Source organism: Penaeus monodon, chromosome 12 (assembly GCF_015228065.2).
Source record: "Penaeus monodon isolate SGIC_2016 chromosome 12, NSTDA_Pmon_1, whole genome shotgun sequence".
In the NCBI taxonomy this organism is placed as follows: domain Eukaryota; kingdom Metazoa; phylum Arthropoda; class Malacostraca; order Decapoda; family Penaeidae; genus Penaeus; species Penaeus monodon.
In genome coordinates, this window is record NC_051397.1 from 3,511,992 (window position 1) to 3,531,734 (window position 19,743).

The window sequence follows — 19,743 nt, forward strand, 5'->3', positions numbered from 1 at the left end:
AAGGCGGTATAAGAAAACAGAGAAAAATAAAATAGTGACCAGGCGAAGACCGGAGAACATGTAACGAACAATCCCAGATTTCCTCGATTACACAAATAAATCTAAAGCAAATCACGAAAGAGGTAACAGGAACACTCGAACCAACAGAGAAAAAAGAAATCAACTGAATTTCAAGTCGGCCCAAAACGGCTTATAATCCGCTTCCAAGTCCAACGTGAGCCGAGATGCCGGGGATTTCTCTTTTTCTAGAGGAAATCATTTAAACCTATATTTAGGTATCTTACGTAATAACGGAAATAATGACAACAAAAACATGAATAGTAATGATGACGATGGTGATGAAAATAATAATAACGATAGTAATAAGTAATGATAGTAATAGTAATAAACAGTGATGGCAAGAATATTAAAAGCAGCAGTCTTAGTCCTAATGATGATGATGATGATGATGATGATGATGATGGTGATGATGGTGATGATGGTGATGATGATGATGATGATGATGATGATGATGATGATGATGGTGATGATGATGATGATGATGATGATGATGATGATGATGATGGTGATGATGATGATGATGATGATGATGATGATGATGATGATGGTGATGATGATGATGGTGATGATGATGGTGATGATAATTATAATAATAATGATGATGATAATGATTGTTCTTATTCTTATCAATGTTTATAATTCTCTTTATTATCATTATCACTATTACTATTATCATTATCATCATCATTATAATAATCATAACTAATAACTATCATTGCTATCACTATTATTATTATCATTATCATGATTATTATTACTATCATTATGATCATTATTCTTATTATTCTTCTTATTATTATTATTTACCTTCATTATCCAACAAAGACTACAAAGGAAGGCTTCCCAACATCCCCCTCCCCCTCCCCCTCCCCTTTCCTCCACTCACACCCTTACCCAGACGACTCCCCCCTCCTCCCTCCTCCCTCCACCCCCACCCAGACGACTCCCCCATCCTCCCTCCACCCCCCTCCATCCCCACCCCACCCGGACGACTCCACCCCCCACCCCCACCCACCCAGACGACCCCCCCATCCTCCCTCCCCCCATCCACCCCCACCCCGTCCCCACCCAGACGACCCCCCCATCCTCCCTCCCCCAATCCACCCCCACCCCGTCCCCACCTAGACGACCCCCCCCATCTCCCCCCCCAATCCACCCCCCCCGTCCCCACCTAGACGACCCCCATCCCCCTCATCCACCCCCGTCCACCCCCACCCAGACGACCCCCCCGACGAGGCCTTGACACCGAGTCCTCGTCCACAACAACAGAATTAAAGGATAATTTTTGGCCGAGTCTCCCTCCGCGCTGTGATAAAAGGGGCAAGCCGCGGGGGGACCCAGCTGGCCTTGGCATATCCCATTTCCCAAGCCTTTTGGTGCCCTCGTCTCACCCCTTCCCCTGCCCCCCCTACCCCTCTTACCCACTAACACTACCTCTAACACCCCTCCCCCTCCTCCTCCTGCTCTCCTTCCTCCTCTTCACTATTTTTTTTTTTATCCTGTTTCTCCTCTTCCTTCCTTTCCACCTATTCGTTTCTTCCATTTTCTTCCTCTCCTCCCTTTCACCCCTGTTTCATTTCCTTCTCCTTCCCCCTCAGCTTTTCTTTCGTTCTCCTCTCTTCTCCCCTTTTCCTTTTCCCCTCTCCTCTTCGTTTCCCCTCCCTCGCCTCAACTTCTTCCCTTTCTCTCTCCTCCTCCCTCCTCTCCTTCCCCTTCCCCCCGTCTCCTCCCCTCCTCTGTCTCTCTCTCCTCTCTCCTCTCTCTCCTCTCCCTTCCCTCTTTCCCCCCTCTCTCCTCACCCCTCCCCCCGTCCTCCCCCCCCCCTCCGTCTTCCCTCTCTCTCTTCTTAATCTCTCTTTCCCTCTTCCTCTCCATCTCCCTCTCTTCTTCACCCCCTCTCCCCCCCCCGTCCCTCCCTCCCCCCTCCTCCTGTCTCTCCCCTGACCCCTCCGGCCTCGCTCACGCCAAGATGCGGGCAGCGTCTGGTCACCCAAACGCACAAAAGACCACTCGTCTGCCCGCGTCTTGGAAGGAGAGGAGGGGAGAAGGAGGGAAGGTGGGGAGGAGGGAAGATGGGGAGGTGGGGAGGAGGGAAGATTGGGAGGTGGGGAGGAGGGAAGATTGGGAGGTGGGGAGGAGGGAAGATGGGGAGGTGGGGAGGAGGGAAGATTGGGAGGTGGGAGGAGGGAAGATGGGAGGGTGAGGAGGAAGATGGGGAGGTGGGATGGAGGAAGATTGGGAGGGAGGTGGGGAGAAGGAAGGATTTGGAGGTGGGGAGGAGGGCAGGTGGGGAGGAAAGATTGGGAAATGGGGAGGAAGGAAGGAGGGCAGGTGGGTGGTGGGGAGGTGGGAGTCAGGTGAGGAGGTGGGGAGGAAGGAGGAAGGGAGGGAAGGAAGTTGAGGGAGGGGAGACTGGGAGGTGGGGAGGAGAGAAGCAAGGGGAAGAAGAGGAGGAGGTAAAGGGAAGAGGAAGAGGAAGAGGAGGAGTTGGAGGAGGTGGGGGAAGAGGAGGAGGAGGAGGAGCTTAAGGATAGAGGAGGAGATGGACGAAGGATTACGAAAGGGAGATAGGAAGAAGAAGAGAGGATAGAGAGAGTGTGGGAGGGGAGACTGGGAAAAGGAAGAAGGAAGAGAAGAGAGAAAGAGGAAGTAAGGTGAGATAAGAGAGAATGGGGTAAGGAGGAAAAGGGAAGGAAGACTAAGGGGAAGAAAGACTAGGAGAAGGAAGAGGAAGGAGGGACGAAGATGAGTATGGGAGGAGACGCTTGGGGAAGGAGGGAGGAAACCGGGAGAGGAGGAAGGAGGGTAAGGGAGGGCGAAAGGAGGAAAGAGGGGAGGGAAGAGGCTAGAGATAGGAAAAGCGAAGGAGGGGGAAAGGGGAGTGAAGGAGGGGACATAGGAGGAAGGGGAAGGAGGGAAGAGAGGAGAGGAAGGATAAGGAAAGAGTGCAAGGATGAGAAAGAGGCAAGAAGGGAGTGAGAGAAGGAGATACAGAAGGAAAACATGGAAGAAAGGTCGAGGTGAGAGTCAGAAAGACGGACGAGAAAGAAGAGAAAGAAAATGAATAATTTTAAGGAAAGAAAAGCGATGAAGGAGGGATAAAGGGAAATAAAGAGAGGAAAAATGAAATTTGGAGAAAAAAGGAACGAAGCATGGTCGAGAGAGAAGATTCGTGTTCGCCGCGGAGGAAAATAATTCATTTTCAGATGCCCGAAGCAAATGCCCCCTCCCCCCCTCCCCCTGCAGGATATGGGCGTCACCAAGCACGCCATTCATTCCACCATCACTGCCATCAGCACCATAAGCCACTACGTCACCAATGTCACCATTTTCACCATTACCTCTCATTACCTTGTCGCCAACCATCCTTACCAACCTCTCAAATAAACAACTAAGCAAGCAACGCAAATAGATAAATAGATAAAATAAAATCAATCAATAAATAAAAAATACAAATAAAAAATCCACAACAAAGTCTACACAACGAAATTTATAACGAATTCCAAGGGGGGGGGGGGCGAAGAAAAGGAGTGGGAGGGAGGGAGGAGGGGGGAGGGAGGAATGGGAAGGGGGTGGAAGGAGGAGGGGGAAGAAAAGAGTGGGAGGAGGGGATGGGAAAAGAAGCAGGAGGGGAGGAAGTAGGAGGAGGGGAGAAAGAGAGAGAGAGAGAGGAGCCGGAGGAGGTCTGAGAAAGGAGTGGGAGGGGAAGGGGGTAAGAAGGGGGGGGAGGAAGGAGAAGGAGGAGGGGGGACTATCGGACAGCCAGACAGGAATTCCACCGCTGAAAGGCTTACGTGATCCATGGGAAAGGTCAGCCGCTGGTCATCTCTCTTTAGTCCACGAGAACAACAGATCAATAACCACATAACTAAAGACGCGAGGCTTCCTAAGGAGCAGAAAGGCCGGGGAGGGGAAAGGGAGGGAGGAGGGAGGAAGGGAGAAAGAGAGGAGGAGGAGGAGAGGATAGGGGACGGGGGAGGAAGGAGGGGAAGAAGGAACAGGGGGGAAACGGGGAAGAGGAGGGGAGGGAGGAGGGAGGGAGGGAAGGAGGGGAGGGAGGGAGGGAGGGAGGGAGGGAGGGAGGGAGGGAGAGTTTGACGTGTGGAATGCAAAGTGGTCTGTCAAAGGTGGTCAGCCATCAATGACAGGCCATGCGTCCACGTGTCCGGTCACTTCTAAATGAACTTGGACGTTTGAAAAAAAAAAAAAAAAAATATATATATATTTCGACGAAATGTACGTATTTCTACATATAAATCACACATAGAAAGAAAAAGAGAAACCGTAAATAAAGAAATGCATACACATACATATTCAAACAATAAAATTACACTTCTCTTATTAATAATACCTCCCGCATACTTCAACACCTTCTACTATTACCATGTTAGTTCTACTACTACTATTGCTATCAATACTACTTCATCTTATGCCACTACTGCTCGTAACAAGACCAACCGCATACATTCCATATAGATAAAAAAAATAATAATAATGAAATAAAATAAAAATAAAATAAAGTTCAAAATACAAAACACCGGCCCACTCACTTCATCCTCGGCAGCTGCCTCGTCTGCGCCGCCCACGGGACATCATCGCCCATGAAACTCTCGTCCCCTTGGGTCGCATCCAGTACGCCCGCGCCCGCGTCCACGGTCGTGTCTGCCTTGACCTGGAGAAAAAAATACCCATTTGCAGATAGGTGCTAATATGCGCTCTCCCAATACACACACACACACACACACACACACACACACACACACACACACCACACACACACACACACACACACACATATATATATATATATATATATTATATATATATATATATATATATAATATATGTATATATATATATATATATATAATATATATATATATATATATATATATATATATATATACACGTACACACGTACATACATATATGCGTACACACGCACACGCACGCTTACACACACACACACACACACACACACACACACACACACACACACACACACACACACACACACGTACCTATTGCATCCGATCACGCCCAAGGGAGGCAGCGGGACACTAACCTCGAAAGGTGTCCTGAAGCGATTGCTCGTCGTCCGAAAATCGTCATCGTCTTCTGCAATAAGATACAACAAAAGGAATTAAATACATTGATATATGATAAATAAATACATTAACTAGTGACACGTTGCAAACATGTAATCAGGGATCGACTTTTGTGCTGCGGAATAGTTAAAAAAGAGTCCACAATTTCCGATAGCACAATTTTTAGATACCTAAAAGATACCTATGTCTGAAATGGACACCAGAAATGACGTATTACAAACTCATCATAAATTCGACATCAACAAAAAAAAAATCCACGACAAAATGTTAAACTGCTACCAAATTTCACAACCACTGATGCTACACAATATCCTCCAATATCCTCAGGAATGGCGGTCCTCTTACCCACGTAAGACATTCTCCCTTTCCTTAGCTAGCACTATCAGCTGTTTAGCCCAAACTAGCTTTCTCCTTCCCTTTCCCATCCTAGCTTACGCCACATTTCTTTTTTCTTGCCTAAGTAGGTACTCGCATGGTTGCTACAAGATGCATCTCTACATTCTGTGTTACTTTCTACGGCAGCACAGTGGCGTATCTGACAGCAGGTAAGATGCACTTTTTTTAATAGGTCTCAATATGGTACCTATATGCTTTTTTACAACACACAGTGACACCGACAAATAGTGTACATACACATATACAAACACGCAATTAATAATAATAATAATAATAATAATAATAATAATAATAATAAATACTGACATTGGGTGTGTTTAACGTGTTTCTGCATCTTTTATCCCGTCACCTATCAAGTGACTAAAAGGGGGCATTCGCTAAATAACGACGGACAGGTATGTATCTCAGACTCCATAATAACAAGGAATAATAGCGTACAAATAAGACTTAAAACATCGCCTGAAACCGAGTGAAGGAACTATCTCGAGCCAGCCTTACCCACGTCCCCGCTTCTCCCTCGACGGCAATTGTGACGAAACCTCCCCCGCTTTTGAAACAGCGGACACGCTTCTTCCTACGAAATAACTCGAGAATAAAAAGGAAGACCCAATTATCCCAATCATTCCTTGAGAAACGACTGGGTGTCTTGACCAACTTCGAACCCCCAATGTCTCCATGTTATTAAGCTGCTGTAAATAATACACACATGAGGGATAGGTGCGCATGATACCAAAACACGACTCCCTCCCAAGCACGAGGTGTCGAGCGGAGGACTGGCACCGAGAGGAGAAGGTGCCGCCACAGGGTGCCACAACATCAACACACCCAAGCGACTCGGCGTTCGCCTTCCTAACGTGGTTATAACAATCTCAACAAGTTTGGAAACACAAGGTAATAAACCCTTAGTTGATCAACCGCGACAACTTGGTAAGGACAAGTTCAGAGACTCCGAGAACTCCTCACACTTAAGTTTATAACTGACTATAACTTTGGCAAAGTGCGGTGGCCGGGTGGGTGAGAGGGGGTGAGAGGGAGGGTGAGAGGGAGGGTGGAGGGGGTGAGAGGGAGGGTGGAGGGGGAGTGAGAGGGAGGGTGGAGGGGGAGTGAGAGGGAGGGTGGAGGGGGAGTGAGAGGGAGGGTGGAGGGGGAGTGAGAGGGAGGGTGGAGGGGGAGTGAGAGGGAGGGTGGGGAAGTGGAGGGGGGTGGAGGGGGTAGAGGATGGTGGGGGAGGGGGGGGAGAGGGGGGGGGGGAGTAAAAGGGAGGGGGGGGGGAGTGAGAGGGAGGGTGGAAGGGGGTGAAAAGGGGGGGGGGGGGGAGGGGGGGTGGGGGGGGGAGGAGGAGGGGGGGGGGGTGGAGGAGGTGGAGGGGGGTGGGGGGGAGGGTGGGGGGGAGGGGAGGGGAGGGGGGGTGGGGAGGGGGGGGGTGAGAGGGGGGGGGGTAAAGGGGGAGAGGGGGGTGGGGGGGGTGAGAGTGAGGGTGGGGGGAGTGAGAGGGAGGTGGGGGGGATTTGGAGGGGGTGGAGGGGGATGAGGGGGAGGTGGAGGGGGGGAGGGGAGGGTGGGGGGGGTGAAAGGGGGGTGGGGGGGAGAGGGAGGGTAGGGGGTGGGAGGGAGGGGGGAGGGGGTAGAGGGAGAGGGGGGGTGGGGGGGTGGGGGGGGTTGGAGGGGGTGGAGGGGGGGTGGGGGGGAGGGGAGTGGAGGGAGGTGGGGGGGATAAGGGAGGTAGAGGGGGAGTAAAGGGGAGGGTGGAGGGGGGGGGGGGGGGGAGGGGGTGAGAGGGAGGGGGGGGGGGGAGTAGGGGGGGTGGAGGGGGAGTGAGAGGGAGGGGGGAGGGGGGTGAGGGGAGTGAGAAGGAGGGGAGAGGATGAGAGGGGGGGAGAGGGATGAGGGGGAGGCTAGGGGGGGAGTGGAGGGGGTGTGGTGGGGGGGGAGTGAGAGGGAGGGTGGGGGGGGTAGAGGGAGGGGGAGGGGGTGAGAGGGAGGGGGAGGGGGGTGGAGGGGGGGTGAGGGGAGTGAGAAGGGGGGTGAGAGGAGTGAGAGGGGGTTTTGAAGGGATGGAGGGAGGGTAGAGGGGGGAGGAGAGGGGGGGTGGGGGGGATGAGAGGGGGGGTGGAGGGGGAGTGAGGGGGGGAGGGTGGGGGGGGGAGGAGGGGAGGGTGGAGGGGGGTTGATGGGACAATGGAAGGGGGGAGGGCAAAGGGAGGGAGAGGGGGGGGTGCAAGTGGAGGCGAAGCAGCAACACGGTGAAGGCTTTACTTCGTCCAAGGAGAAAAACATCCGAAGAAAATAATGGTATCTATAAAAAAAAAAAAAAAAAAAAAAAAAAAAAAGATAAAAATTTAATAACAAGGAAGATCCACATCCCTCACACATACACCCCCCCCCACACACACACACAAACCCACCCGGAGATCGTGGCGGCGTCGATACCGTCACCTACCTACCCCCCCTCCCCGTGACACAATGTTCGGGGCATAATGGCATGATTAGCGCCCCCCCCCCCCTCCTCTCGCGGTAAATAACTCATCTAACGTTTAATTAACTGCATCGACCGCCGTCCGCCGCCGCCATCAACTCTCCTCACGTCAAGGCTTAAACTCCGGATCAATAACGAGGCCGGAGTGTCTTCACGAACCGCCCCGATGATAAGCCTACGCCGATTACTGTTCGATGGGGGAGGGAACGGGGGGAGGGGGAGGGACTGAAGGGCGGCCGTCACGGCAGGCGAAGGCAAGGGGAAGAAAAAAAATCGCTGATTATCGCTGGGGAAAAGCAGGAGGCTGCAACATACGAGATACATTGCAATGACTTAATAAAAAAAAAAATATATATATATATATATATATATTGTTTACTCACACTCAACGGCCTGCTTTCTTGCTACTGCGTTTACACGTTTCTCACTTACACAAAAAAAGTAGTCAAAAAATTTAAGTATCGTTACCCCTTCGCACAAACTAATATGAAAAATCGACGAAGTGGTGTGGAATAGCGAGGCAAGATAGTTAGCACCGTAATCAGGTGTTAACAGAAAGAAGCGTTCAGCTCCTCATTGACCATAAGTTAATGCAACGATATTTTTTTTTTCTTTCGACTGTCATACAAAAGGAACCATGTATTTCGGGAACAAAACCCCAAACCCAAACAAATAACATTCATACATCCTCTTCCCTATAGCCAGCTTTCTGCAGCTGATATGACAAATGGCACAGTTAATTAATTTCATCCTAATTACAGGCCATGTGACATGAATATGGCATGAGTAAGAAGAGGGTGTAACTGACATTGTGAGAACATTATTTAACAAAGTCTGTAGAGGTTTTATGATGTCACGCAAGAATATTGGTTTGGGTTTCTTTGTATTACTAAATAAATGTATAAGTCGAAAGCCCACATAAAACACACACACACACACACAAAACACCACACACCACACAAAAAACACACCCCCCGCGCACACACATACACAATAATAATAATCATAAAAAAAAAAAAAAAAAAAAAAAAAAAAAAAAAAGTACATAATTGTCCAATGTATATCTAGCATGAACATCGATACTGACCTAAAGAAATAGCGAGAATACCCAGCACCAATCTGAGGGCCACCACGCTACGTCGTGCAAAACGAGCTAATATCTACCCAATAGGAACGTCGGCAGAAAGACCGAAGGAATTTCCCGGGCCCACACTTTCCTCCGTCTCCCTGAAGGACTAACGCGCACTGAAAACACCATGGCGGAGCTTCTACCCTTTCAATACGCCTCGAATTAGCCTCCTGATACTAAAAAAAAGGAGATCACTGGTAATAGAATTATCAGGAAGGAATACCAGAATGACCTCTTAAACTTATGCGACTACCCGCCCTACGAAGAGACAAAAATACACACACACAAAATACAGTTATATCACTCCATATACGCACACGGATATACATACAAACACACACACACACACACACACACACACACACACACACACACGTTCCCAAACGCCCACACACAAGGTTAAGAGGGTCTAGGAGAATTTGTGAAGATAATGGTGTTTGCAACGGCCCTCCCCTCCCCCCCTCTCTCTCTCCTCCCGCCCCCTCCCACCCCCTCCCCAAAAGGGGTGAGGGGGAGCGCGCCCTTTTTACCGCCGTAATACAGTGCCCGAAGACAAACTAACAGGATTACAGCTGGGATTTGGGATTTAAAGGGGAGTTGCGGGCGCGGTGCCGTCGCTGGAGGGAGGCTTCCGCTGCCGCACGCCCGCACTGGCTGGCCGAGCTGCGTGCGGGCGGAGAGAGTGCGATAAGACGCGGGCTATTATTATAAGAGCTACTTATACTGTCCTTATACTGTTAGTATTGCTACCGCTTCTGCAACTAGCCTACTGTACGAGCCCCTATCATATGCAAATCTAAAGCTAATACTATATATATAAAAAACTACTACTACTAGTCTACTATTGCTACTAGTTTACTTATATACTACGGGTACTTATTTTCATTAGTGTTATTGCAATTACACCTAGTAATAATAGTACCGCCAACACCACACAACAACCTGCATCGAAATCAATTTGCTAAAAATATTTCCCCCATGAAACAGCACAATTTAAAAATTTTGATTTCTACATGAACTACCGCTATCAATATTAAGAACACTGCAACTTCCACTTCTACTTGGTTCTACTTTCTTCTACGCCTGCAACAACTACCTTTACTACTCCGGAAAGCCTACTGCTACTACTAATCCCACTTCTAAAAGACTACTTTTCTGTACCGACTAGTTCTATTACGGCTACAAAACTGATGCAATTACGCACTAACTATACCAGCTTCACTATCCGAACTATTACTGCAATCTTCCCATCCCCTCTTTCCGTAAGATTGTCTTTGGTCTTCCTCCTCCATCGCCATTTCGCATTTCACAACTTTTCATTGCCCCCCCCCTCTCCCTCCCTCTCTCTTCTCTCTCTCTCTCTCTCTCTCTCTCTCTCTCTCTCTCTCCCTCTCTCTCTCTCCCTCTCTCTCTCTCATCTCCCTCTCTCTCTCTCATCTCCCTCTCTCTCTCCTCATCTTTCTCTCTCTCTCTCTCATCTTTCTCTCTCTCTCTCTCATCGCCCTCTCCCCTTCCTCGCCCTCTCCCCTTCCTCGCCCTCTCCCCTTCCTCGCCCTCTCCCCTTCCTCGCCCTCTCCCCTTCCTCTCCCTCTCCCCTTCCTCTCCCTCTCCCCTTCCTCTCCCTCTCTCCTTCCTTTCCCTCTCCCCTTCCTCTCCGTGTCCCTCATCTTCCTCCCTCCCTCTCACTCCCTTTCCATATTTCCCAAACGAATTCATTCTCCCACCCTCGATTCATTTCTACGTCTCTCGAACTGTCAACAAGGAAATCGGGGTCCCTCTCTCATCCTCTTTACCATAACTACACCTACTCAAAAACAGAAACGATAAGATTATTTACGAGATAGCGACAACTGGATATCACGAATATATATCTCTTAATCATCATCTAGTTCAACCCCCACTATGCACACGCGCACTCGAAAACTATCCTAGTCCATTAACCACAACAATCCCACTTCCTCGTTGATATCCACACGGTGGGGGAGGAGAGGGGGAAGAGGGGAGGATTGAGGTGGGGGGGGAGGGGAAGGTGTAGCAGATGAAGGCGCCCGTAACAAAGGAACAGTAACTGTGTAAAGGGTGAGGCGCCGGCACTGGGTTCTGATGTGGTCTGTGGCGCATCACGCAATTAGGCCGCGGAATGGCGTCGGATGAATAACGTGGGGTGGGTTCGGCGGGTGGGGTTGGAGGGGAGGGGTGGTGGGTTGGTGGGGGGGTGGGGCTCGACGGACTCGATCTGGTTTTGAGCGCCGGAGGATTACGACAGGTGGGGAGAGGTGTTTCAGGAAGTAGTGTGCGAGTCGGGGAGATGAGGGAGCGAGAAAGGGAGGAAGGTGTATGGAGGAGAGACAGAGTGAGAAAGGTGTATGGATGAAAGGGATTGAATAGTGGAGGAGAGAGGAAGGGGAAGAGGCAGATGCAAAAGAAAGAGAGGAGAGAGGAAAGAAGACAAAAGAGAGTAGAGAAAGAGAAGAGAGAGAAGAGAGAGAAGAGAGAGAGAGAGAGAGAGAGAGAGAGAGAGAGAGAGAGAGAGAGAGAGACTGGAAAGACAGACAGACAGAATTTGTACTCCGACCTGAAGCGAAGCCATCACATATCACCTCTACCCCCCCCCCCCCCAAAAGCCAACAATGCACCCATTCCACCCAACCAGAAACCATTCTCCCAACTGACAGTCCACACGTCCTGGCAATTGCAAAATCCCACCAGCTCCCACTAAAGTAAAGGGTTTGCAATCTTAATACCCGTGCAGACCATCTTTGCCATAGTCACCCCTGCGGATTCATATGGAGTCCCCCCCCCCCCCCCCGATCTCCGTTTGGCTTATGTATTTCGCTCTGACTTATTTAACATGCGATCCACTCTCCTATGCTGGCGCTTCCGTTTTCAATCTGTAAACAAACGTGCTACTTCGTCAACCATGTAACAACTTTTGGCAATGCTCTTGGAAAAGATATTTATTTATATTTTTTTATTATTATTATTATATTTAATGAATAACCACATGCTACAACAGTATGTAAATTTGAATTAAAGTAAACTACTGTTATTCTGCTTCATTTACTCTACTGTTATTAATATTTTTCCTAATTAATGAATCACCACATGCTACTATGTAAATCTGAACCATTTTTCCCAAGTGCGAACATCGTTACCCGGAACATTCCAAACACAGCATGCCTCCTGGAGAGCGGCATATGCTGAGAGCCATGCTGACATAACCCAATTTAACCATTCTGAGGGTCTAAGGTCCAGAGGCTTGAAAGAAAATAAAAGAAAAAGAAACAAAAGCAAAATAAAAGATCGCCCCCCCTCCCGCTAATGCAAAAAGAAAAAGAAAAACGAAAAAAAAACGAGATCACGTGACTAATTAACGTTCACTTTTAATATCCGGATCCGGGACGAACAAAATCAAAATCCCCGCTGAAGTCAAAGGCCTTTAATGAATGCAGTATCTTACATATAACGATACAAAAACAAAAAAACAAAAAAAAAAATTATAAACCTAAGGCAATAAATACAAAACGCGACCCAATTCATCAAAAAGATCTAAGAAAAATAAAGGGGGGGGGGAAGGAGAGGGGAGGGGGGAAGGGTAAATCCGAAATCTATTCCCCCCGAAATCCCCGACACGCGAGCGAAAGCCATCGGAATTTTTAAAAAGCCGCCGCCACCGCTAATACCGCTACCACCGCCACCGCCGCCGCCGCCGCCGCCACATCCACCCGCGCCGACACAACGCCCGGGCTGAGGCTGAAGCCGAGGCTGAAGCCAAAGGCCTCACTCATCATCCACGTGAAGAAGGGATAAACAAAGGAAGGAGGGTCTCGTGGACGGAGATATTGATTGATAGCTCCGTCTTGGGACACCCGCGGCCCCCTTCCCTCCCCCCCTTTCCCCCCTCCCCTCCCCTCCGCACCCCTTTCTAACCCCCCCCTTCCCCCTCCCCCCTTACCCGCTTCACGCACCAGACGCCATGCCAGGCACCCCTTGCCCCCTACCCGACCCCCCCCCCTCACCCCAGGCGCCTCACCTGGTGCCGCAACGCCTCTCGGCCGCCGCCTCCACCGCCCCCGCACCCTCCTTCCTCCTTCTCTCTACCTCTCTCTTTCTCCCATTACTTCACTCCCTCTCTCCTCTTCCTTTCTCTCTCTCCTCTTCTCCTTCCTCCTTCTCTCTACCTCTCTCTTCTCCCATTACTTCACTTCCTCTTTCCTCTTCCTCTTTCTCTCTCCTTCCCTCTTCTCCTCTCTCAATTCTCTTCCCCCATCCTCTCCTCACCCTTCTTGCTTCTTCTTTTTCCTCTTCTCTTTTCTCTCCCATTCTATCACTCCTCTCTATCTCTCTCCCTCTCTCTCTCCCCTCTCTCTTCCCTCTCTCTCTCTCCTACTCTCTCTCACCCTCTCTCTCCCTCCCTCCCTCTCTTCCTCACTCCCTCCTCTTCCCTCTCTCCTCCTCCCTTCCCTCTCCTCTCTCCCTCCTCCCTTCCCTCCCTCCTTCCTTCCCTCCTTCCCTCTCCTTCCTGTTCTTCCACGCGACAACCCCTCCCCATCCCCCCCCCCCCGAGCGATGGTGTCACTGAATCCGCATTCCTCCTCCATTCACGGCGTTCCTGTGCGGTTTTCTCTCCCTTCCCTCGTTATGGCTTTATCTGCTCCCTTTTTATACCCTTCGCCTCCGTCATGATTTCAGTGCATGGCAGAACGGAGGTGGGGGGATGGGGGGGGACGGGGGGGAGGGAGGAGGGCTGCGTCCGTGTCCGTCTCTGCGTGCATGAGAGACGATGCTCCAGTAAAAATAAATAAATAAATAAATAAATGAATAAATAAATAAATAAATAAATAATAATAATAACAAATAAATACAGAAAATACAGAGCTTAATCCAATCGGTTATTGCAGAGGAAGTAATCAGGACGAAACTCGAATAACAATTCGAGACCGAAAAGAGTAATAAAAAGGACAAAGGGCCGAAAAAAGAGAAATAAGGAGAACCCGGCGAAATATTACCCAAACACGGGCAACATTATCGATCTTTTAAAAACCCAATCTAAGCAGGACCGACTGTTTATCTATCCCATCTTTAATAAAAACGGAAGCTAATCTATCTATTCTTTACTCTTCTCTCCATTCCCATCGTCCGCCCAAAATCCTTTACCTACTTTCTCCCTCTTTTAATTCTGAACCCGCTCCCCTTATAATCCATTTACCTATCTTTCTCTTTCTCTCTTTTCATTCTTCCTCCTCCTCTCCCTTTCCTATTAATCCATTTACCTATCTTTCTCTTTCTCTCTTTTCATTCTTCCTCCTCCTCTTCCTTTCCTATTAATCCATTTACCCATCTTTAAAACAATTTTAAAAAGTTGCAAGATAGAGCAAGACGTGGACGCGACCGTAAGCATATCTTCTTCCCTTTTTCCTGCAACATTTCATTAGCATTTCAGCCGTGCGATTTTTTTTTTTTTTTACCTTCGAAAATGCGTACGTAATTCTCGATTTCTCTGCCTCTCTTTATCTTCTCTCTCGTTTTATCAGGATCGTTTTTTTTTCTCTCTCTCCTTTCACTATCTTTCACTCATTTATCTCCCACACCCCTTCTTTACTCCTTTCCTTCCTTATTATCTTCTTCATCTTAATCGCTTCGTGTGTGTTTCTTCTTCATCCCTCCCCCCCCCTCTCTTTCTCTCCCTCCTTCCTCTCCATCCCCTCCTATCATCCCCTCCTTCCTCCCCCTCCCTCCCTCCCTTCGCGCATTACCCCTTTCCCCGAGTGTTTATATCCTCGACAGCAAAGACTCGACCCCCGTTGCTATCGCACCTCCTCCTCTTTCCCCCATACCCCCACCCCCAAAAAAAAAGAAGAAAAAGAAAAAGTAAAAATTAATGTTTTATGTTTACACTTCTCGTCGGGTGTCTCCTTCACCCTCTTCCTTGCTCCCGACTCCTCTCGAGGGCGAGCTTTCTGCTTCCTTCATCCGAGTTCGTCTCTCTTTCTCTTTCTCTCTCTCTCTCTCTCTCTCTCTCTCTCTCTCTCTCTCTCTCTCTCTCTCTCTCTCTCTCTCTCTCTCTCTTTCTCTCTTTCTTTCTCTCTCTGTCTCTCTCTCTCTTAATCTCAATGTCTTTCTCTCTCTCTCTCTATCTTCTTCCCCCCTTCTCCATTCACCTTTTGCTTTCCACATCCTCAGCTCCCACGACGCTTTTGGTACTGAATCTCTCGCTCTCTCTCACTCCCGATGTTTTTTTCACCTGTTTTTTTCCTTCTTCCTTTCATTTGTGCTTCTTCAGTGTCTACATTTTTTCCTTCCTCTTTCTTTGTGCTACGTTGTGCGCATTCTCTCATCCTCCTCATCCTCCTCTTCCTTCATCTCCTCCTCCTCCTCCTCCTCCTCCTCCTCCTCCTCCTCCTCCTCCTCCTCCTCCTCCTCCTCCTCCTCCTCCTCCTCCTTCCTCCTACTCCACCACCACCACCACCACCAGTTCCTCCTCCACCTCCTCTCCTTGCCACCTTCACCCCCGCTGTTTACATCTCGGCCTACCCATTTTCACAGTCTCGCAAACCCTACTGTCTCCTTCCTTGTTTTGTCTCCGAGTTATCGTATTTAACATTTTTCTTAATGTTTTCCTTAATCCTCCTTTCGCAGGAAATAATGTTAAAATGTGTATGTTAAAAACCCTCATATTTCCCGAAAATATCTAGAGATTTTGATCATTATATATAATCTGAAATGACTAAATATATCTCAAGCACGTGATGGTTTCAATCCACTCAAAAAGTCATTATTCCAGCAAGCCCTTGATTGCAAAATTAGCTTCACGTCACTCATGCTTTCCTTGGGAACACCCTGTCAGCTCTACCCCTCCCTCGTTTCCTCCCCTCCCCTACCCTCCTCCCCTTCTTCCCCCATCTTTTTCTCCCCTCTGCCCTCTGCCTCTCCTTCTCCCTCCCCTTCCCCTAACAATTCCTTCTCCCTTTCTCCCTCCCTCGTCCCTTTCCCCCATCAATTTCTTCTCCCTTCTCTCTACCTCCCTCCCCCCTTCCCCCTCCTTGCCCTAACAATTCCTTCTCCCTCCCTCCCTCCCTCCCCTCACCCCCCTCTTCCTCCTGCCCCTCCCCTACCGATCCCCCTGCCCTCCGCCCCCTCCCTCCCTGGGCCTGAGAGCGAGCGACCCGAAGACCCTCCGTTGCAACGGGAGTGCAACGTGTGCAAGAGAGCGGTGTGCCTACCCGTGCCACGACGCTGCACGACACACTGCCCCCCTCCCCCCTCCCTCCCCCCTCTTCGTGCATCGCATTCGGAGAGTCGTGGGAGGAGGAGGAGGCGGAGGAGGGGGGAGTCGTGAGAGATTGGGGGGGGGGGCAGGGAAGGAGAAGGGGAAGAGAATAAGTACGAAAAAAACCCGGAGAAGTGAAGCAGTGAATAAAAGATGGAGACCTGGCCCGAGACCACCCGAGAGTGATGACGCAAGACAGGAAGAAGCGTGCCCTCACCTGGCGACGCGCAGGCTCTCGCTCTCGTCTTCCTCACCACCTCCATCACCTACGCCCCCCCCCTCCACCCTCGGTCCCTCTTGTTCCTTCCTTCCTCCTTTCTTCTCTCTTCATCTCCCTCGCGTTAGTCTATTCTTTGTTCCTTCTCTTCCTACTTCCTTCCTTCCTTCCTTCCCTCTTCATCTCCCTCGCGTTAGTCCATCCTTTCTTCTTCTCTTCCTCCTTCCTTCCTTTCTTCCCTCTCCCTCTCCTTCCTTTACTCACTTATATTCAATTCTTTTGCTTCCTCTTTCTATCTTTCCTCCCTCCTTCCCTCTCTCTTCCTCTTCCCTTCTTTATTTCCTTTCCTTCCTTCCTTCCCTCCCACATCTTTCTCCCTTCCTTTCAACCTACTCCTTCCCATCCTTCTTTATTCGTTTCCTTCCTCCCCCTCCTTCCTATATTCTCGCCCACACTCCCTCCTTATCATATCATCCTACACTTTACCTTACCTTAATTTTCCTTTCCTTACCTTACCTTACCTAACTTAACCTTATCTTATCTTACCTTACCTTACCATCCCTTCTACTCTGTAACTCCCCCTCCCCCCTCCCCTCCCCTCCTCTCCTCCCTCGAACAAGCCTCGCGCTCCACCCTGTCCCTCAAACTCATCCTCAATCCTACGAGAATTCCTTCCACGGAAAAAAGAGAAAAGAAAAAAAGAAAAGGAAAAAAAAGGAGTTAAAAAAAAGGCTCGAAAAAAAAACCCTTCAAGACTGCTCCTCCAAGCTCGTCCTCGAAAAGACCCTCTCCCGCTCCAATCCCCCTCAATCCCCCCACCCCACCTCCCACTCACCCCCACTACACGGTGAGTGCAGGTGTCGAGGACAGGATGAAAGTCCGAGATTATTTAGCAACTCTACGGGCGGGTTTCAAAAAGCGGGAGGGGTAGCATGGAGAAAGAGGGAGGCGGAGAAGGAGGAGGTGAGAGAGGCGGAGAGGGAGACGGAGGAGGTGGTGAGAGAGGCAGAGAGGGGCGGAGAGACAGGCGAAGGTGTAGGCGATGAGGGAAGCGAAGAGGGAGGCGAAGAGGGAGGCGAAGAGGGAGGCAATGAGGGAGGCGAAGGGTTACGCAGAGAGGGAGGCAGTGAGGGAAACGAAGAGGGAAGCGAAGAGGGAGGCGAAGAAAGGAGAGAGGGAGGCAGTGAGGGAACGAAGAGGGAAGCGAAGAGGGAGGCGAAGAAAGGAGAGAGGAAAGGCAGTGGGGGAAAAGCGAAGAGGGAAGCAAAGGGAGGCGAAGGGTTACCAGAGAGGGAGCAGTGAGGAAGCGAAGAGGGAGGCGAAGAGGGAGGCGAAGAAAGGAGAGAGGAGGCAGTGGGGAAGCGAAGAGGGGGCGAAGAGGAGGCGAAGAAAGGAGAGAGGGAGGCAGTGAGGGAAGCGAAGAGGGAAGCGAAGAGGGAAGCGAAGAGGGAGACGAAGAAAGGAGAGAGGGAGGCAGTGAGGGAAGCGAAGAGGGAAGCGAAGAGGGGGTGTCAGAGATGGAGGCCGAGAGGGGCATCACAGAGGTCGGAGATGGAGGAAGAGAGGCAAACAGCGAGGCCGAGAGGGGAGCGTTAAAGACTGGGAAATGGGGGGGGGGGGTTAAGGAAGAGACGTAAGAGAGGCAGAGATAGAGGGAAAGAGAGCAGAGCGTGGGCAGGAGAGGGATCCTGAAGACGGAGAGGGAGGGGGAAGGCGGAGAAGGGGGTTCGGAAAAGGGATGCTGGAAGGGCGCCATGTGACATGGATCCAGTATATATATCTCACGTGTGGAACATAAATGGCCTAGCTGTGACCACGACCAATCATGCCATCTACGATCCAACACGAGTCCTGTCACCTTGGCATCCTCTCAGGCTGTTCTCATTCATCCTCGACCCCATAAAGCACCCTGACCTATGACCTCTTCGTGACCAGCCACAAAAGCCACTCTACAGTCACTCCGCACACCATACTGAGCCATTAATTAGCAATCAATCACTGACCGCGTTTGTATTAGCATCAGCATGCCTTGCCTATACCATGTAAACATCTACTATTTCTACAGAGCCGGCGTCGGAAAGGGAGAGAGGGTGCCAGAGGAAGGGAAGGAACAAAAGAGGGAAGGAGGGAGGGAAGGGAGGGAGGCAGAGAGAGGAGGAAAGGAGAGAGAGGCACAGAGAGGAGGAGGAGAGGGAAGCAAAGAGTGGGGGAAGGGAAGGGAAGGGAAGGAGGCAGAGAGAGGAGGAAAGGAGGAAAGCAGAGAAGGGAGGAAGATAAGGGGGAAGAGAGGGATTGGAAGCAGAGAGGGAGGGAAGGAAAGACACAAAAAGACAGAGCGCGAGAGAAAGAGAGAGGGGAGGGATAGACAGATACAAATAGTGTATACAACAGACACGCAGAGAAAAACAACAACAACAACACAGAACGAGACAGTCATACCACAGACGCAGATCACCTAAACTATATTTACACTCCATCCTCCCCGTCGCATTTTCTCCCAAAGTTCTGGTGTCCTTTTAAATCAGGAACTCCACGCCGTATCTACTTTTTTCCCCGGCTACTTTTGAAGCGCTTGAACCAATGGCATATCCTCGGTCGAAAGAATTCGTTGGCCTTGCTTTATTTTGCGGTGCGGCCGTCCCCAATTTTCCTTTTCTCTTTTCTCTCCAATTCATAGTCATTTAATCTACAGTGAGAGTAATGTGTACGCAGAGTGCTTAAATAAATAAATAAATAAATGAATAAATAAATAAATACATAAATAAATGAATATTACATATACACACATACAAATACACACAGATACACATAAACACACACACACACACACACACACACACACACACACAAATCAACATAATACACACAGTTCACTTATGCGCTTGCTAAATTCGGAGACAGTCGACCGGGCAGGAGGATAAAAAAAAAAGTCTGGGAAAAAAAGGACAGAAAAGGAAAGAAAAATAGAAAATAAAGCAAAAGTCAAATGATGGAATAAGCGAAGCAAAGAATAAGGAAAATATCGATTAATCTCTCTTAAATCTATTCTATAAATCTCTAATCTCCAAATTCCAAATTTTAAAAAAC

At 49.5% G+C, this 19,743-nt stretch overlaps 1 protein-coding gene across 1 annotated transcript in view; it reads right to left on the minus strand.

Annotated features, from left to right (window-relative positions):
• LOC119579209 (Fanconi anemia group J protein homolog) overlaps positions 1 to 19,743 on the minus strand; it is a 236,898-nt gene that overhangs the window by 122,186 nt on the left and 94,969 nt on the right. The window contains exons 3-4 of the mRNA XM_037926904.1: positions 5,126 to 5,178; positions 4,611 to 4,732 (exon numbers count right to left, since the gene is read on the minus strand). Of these exons, the coding sequence (XP_037782832.1) occupies positions 4,611 to 4,663 (53 nt within the window). The 5' untranslated portion in view covers positions 4,664 to 4,732; positions 5,126 to 5,178. The remainder of the gene's footprint in view (positions 1 to 4,610; positions 4,733 to 5,125; positions 5,179 to 19,743) is intronic.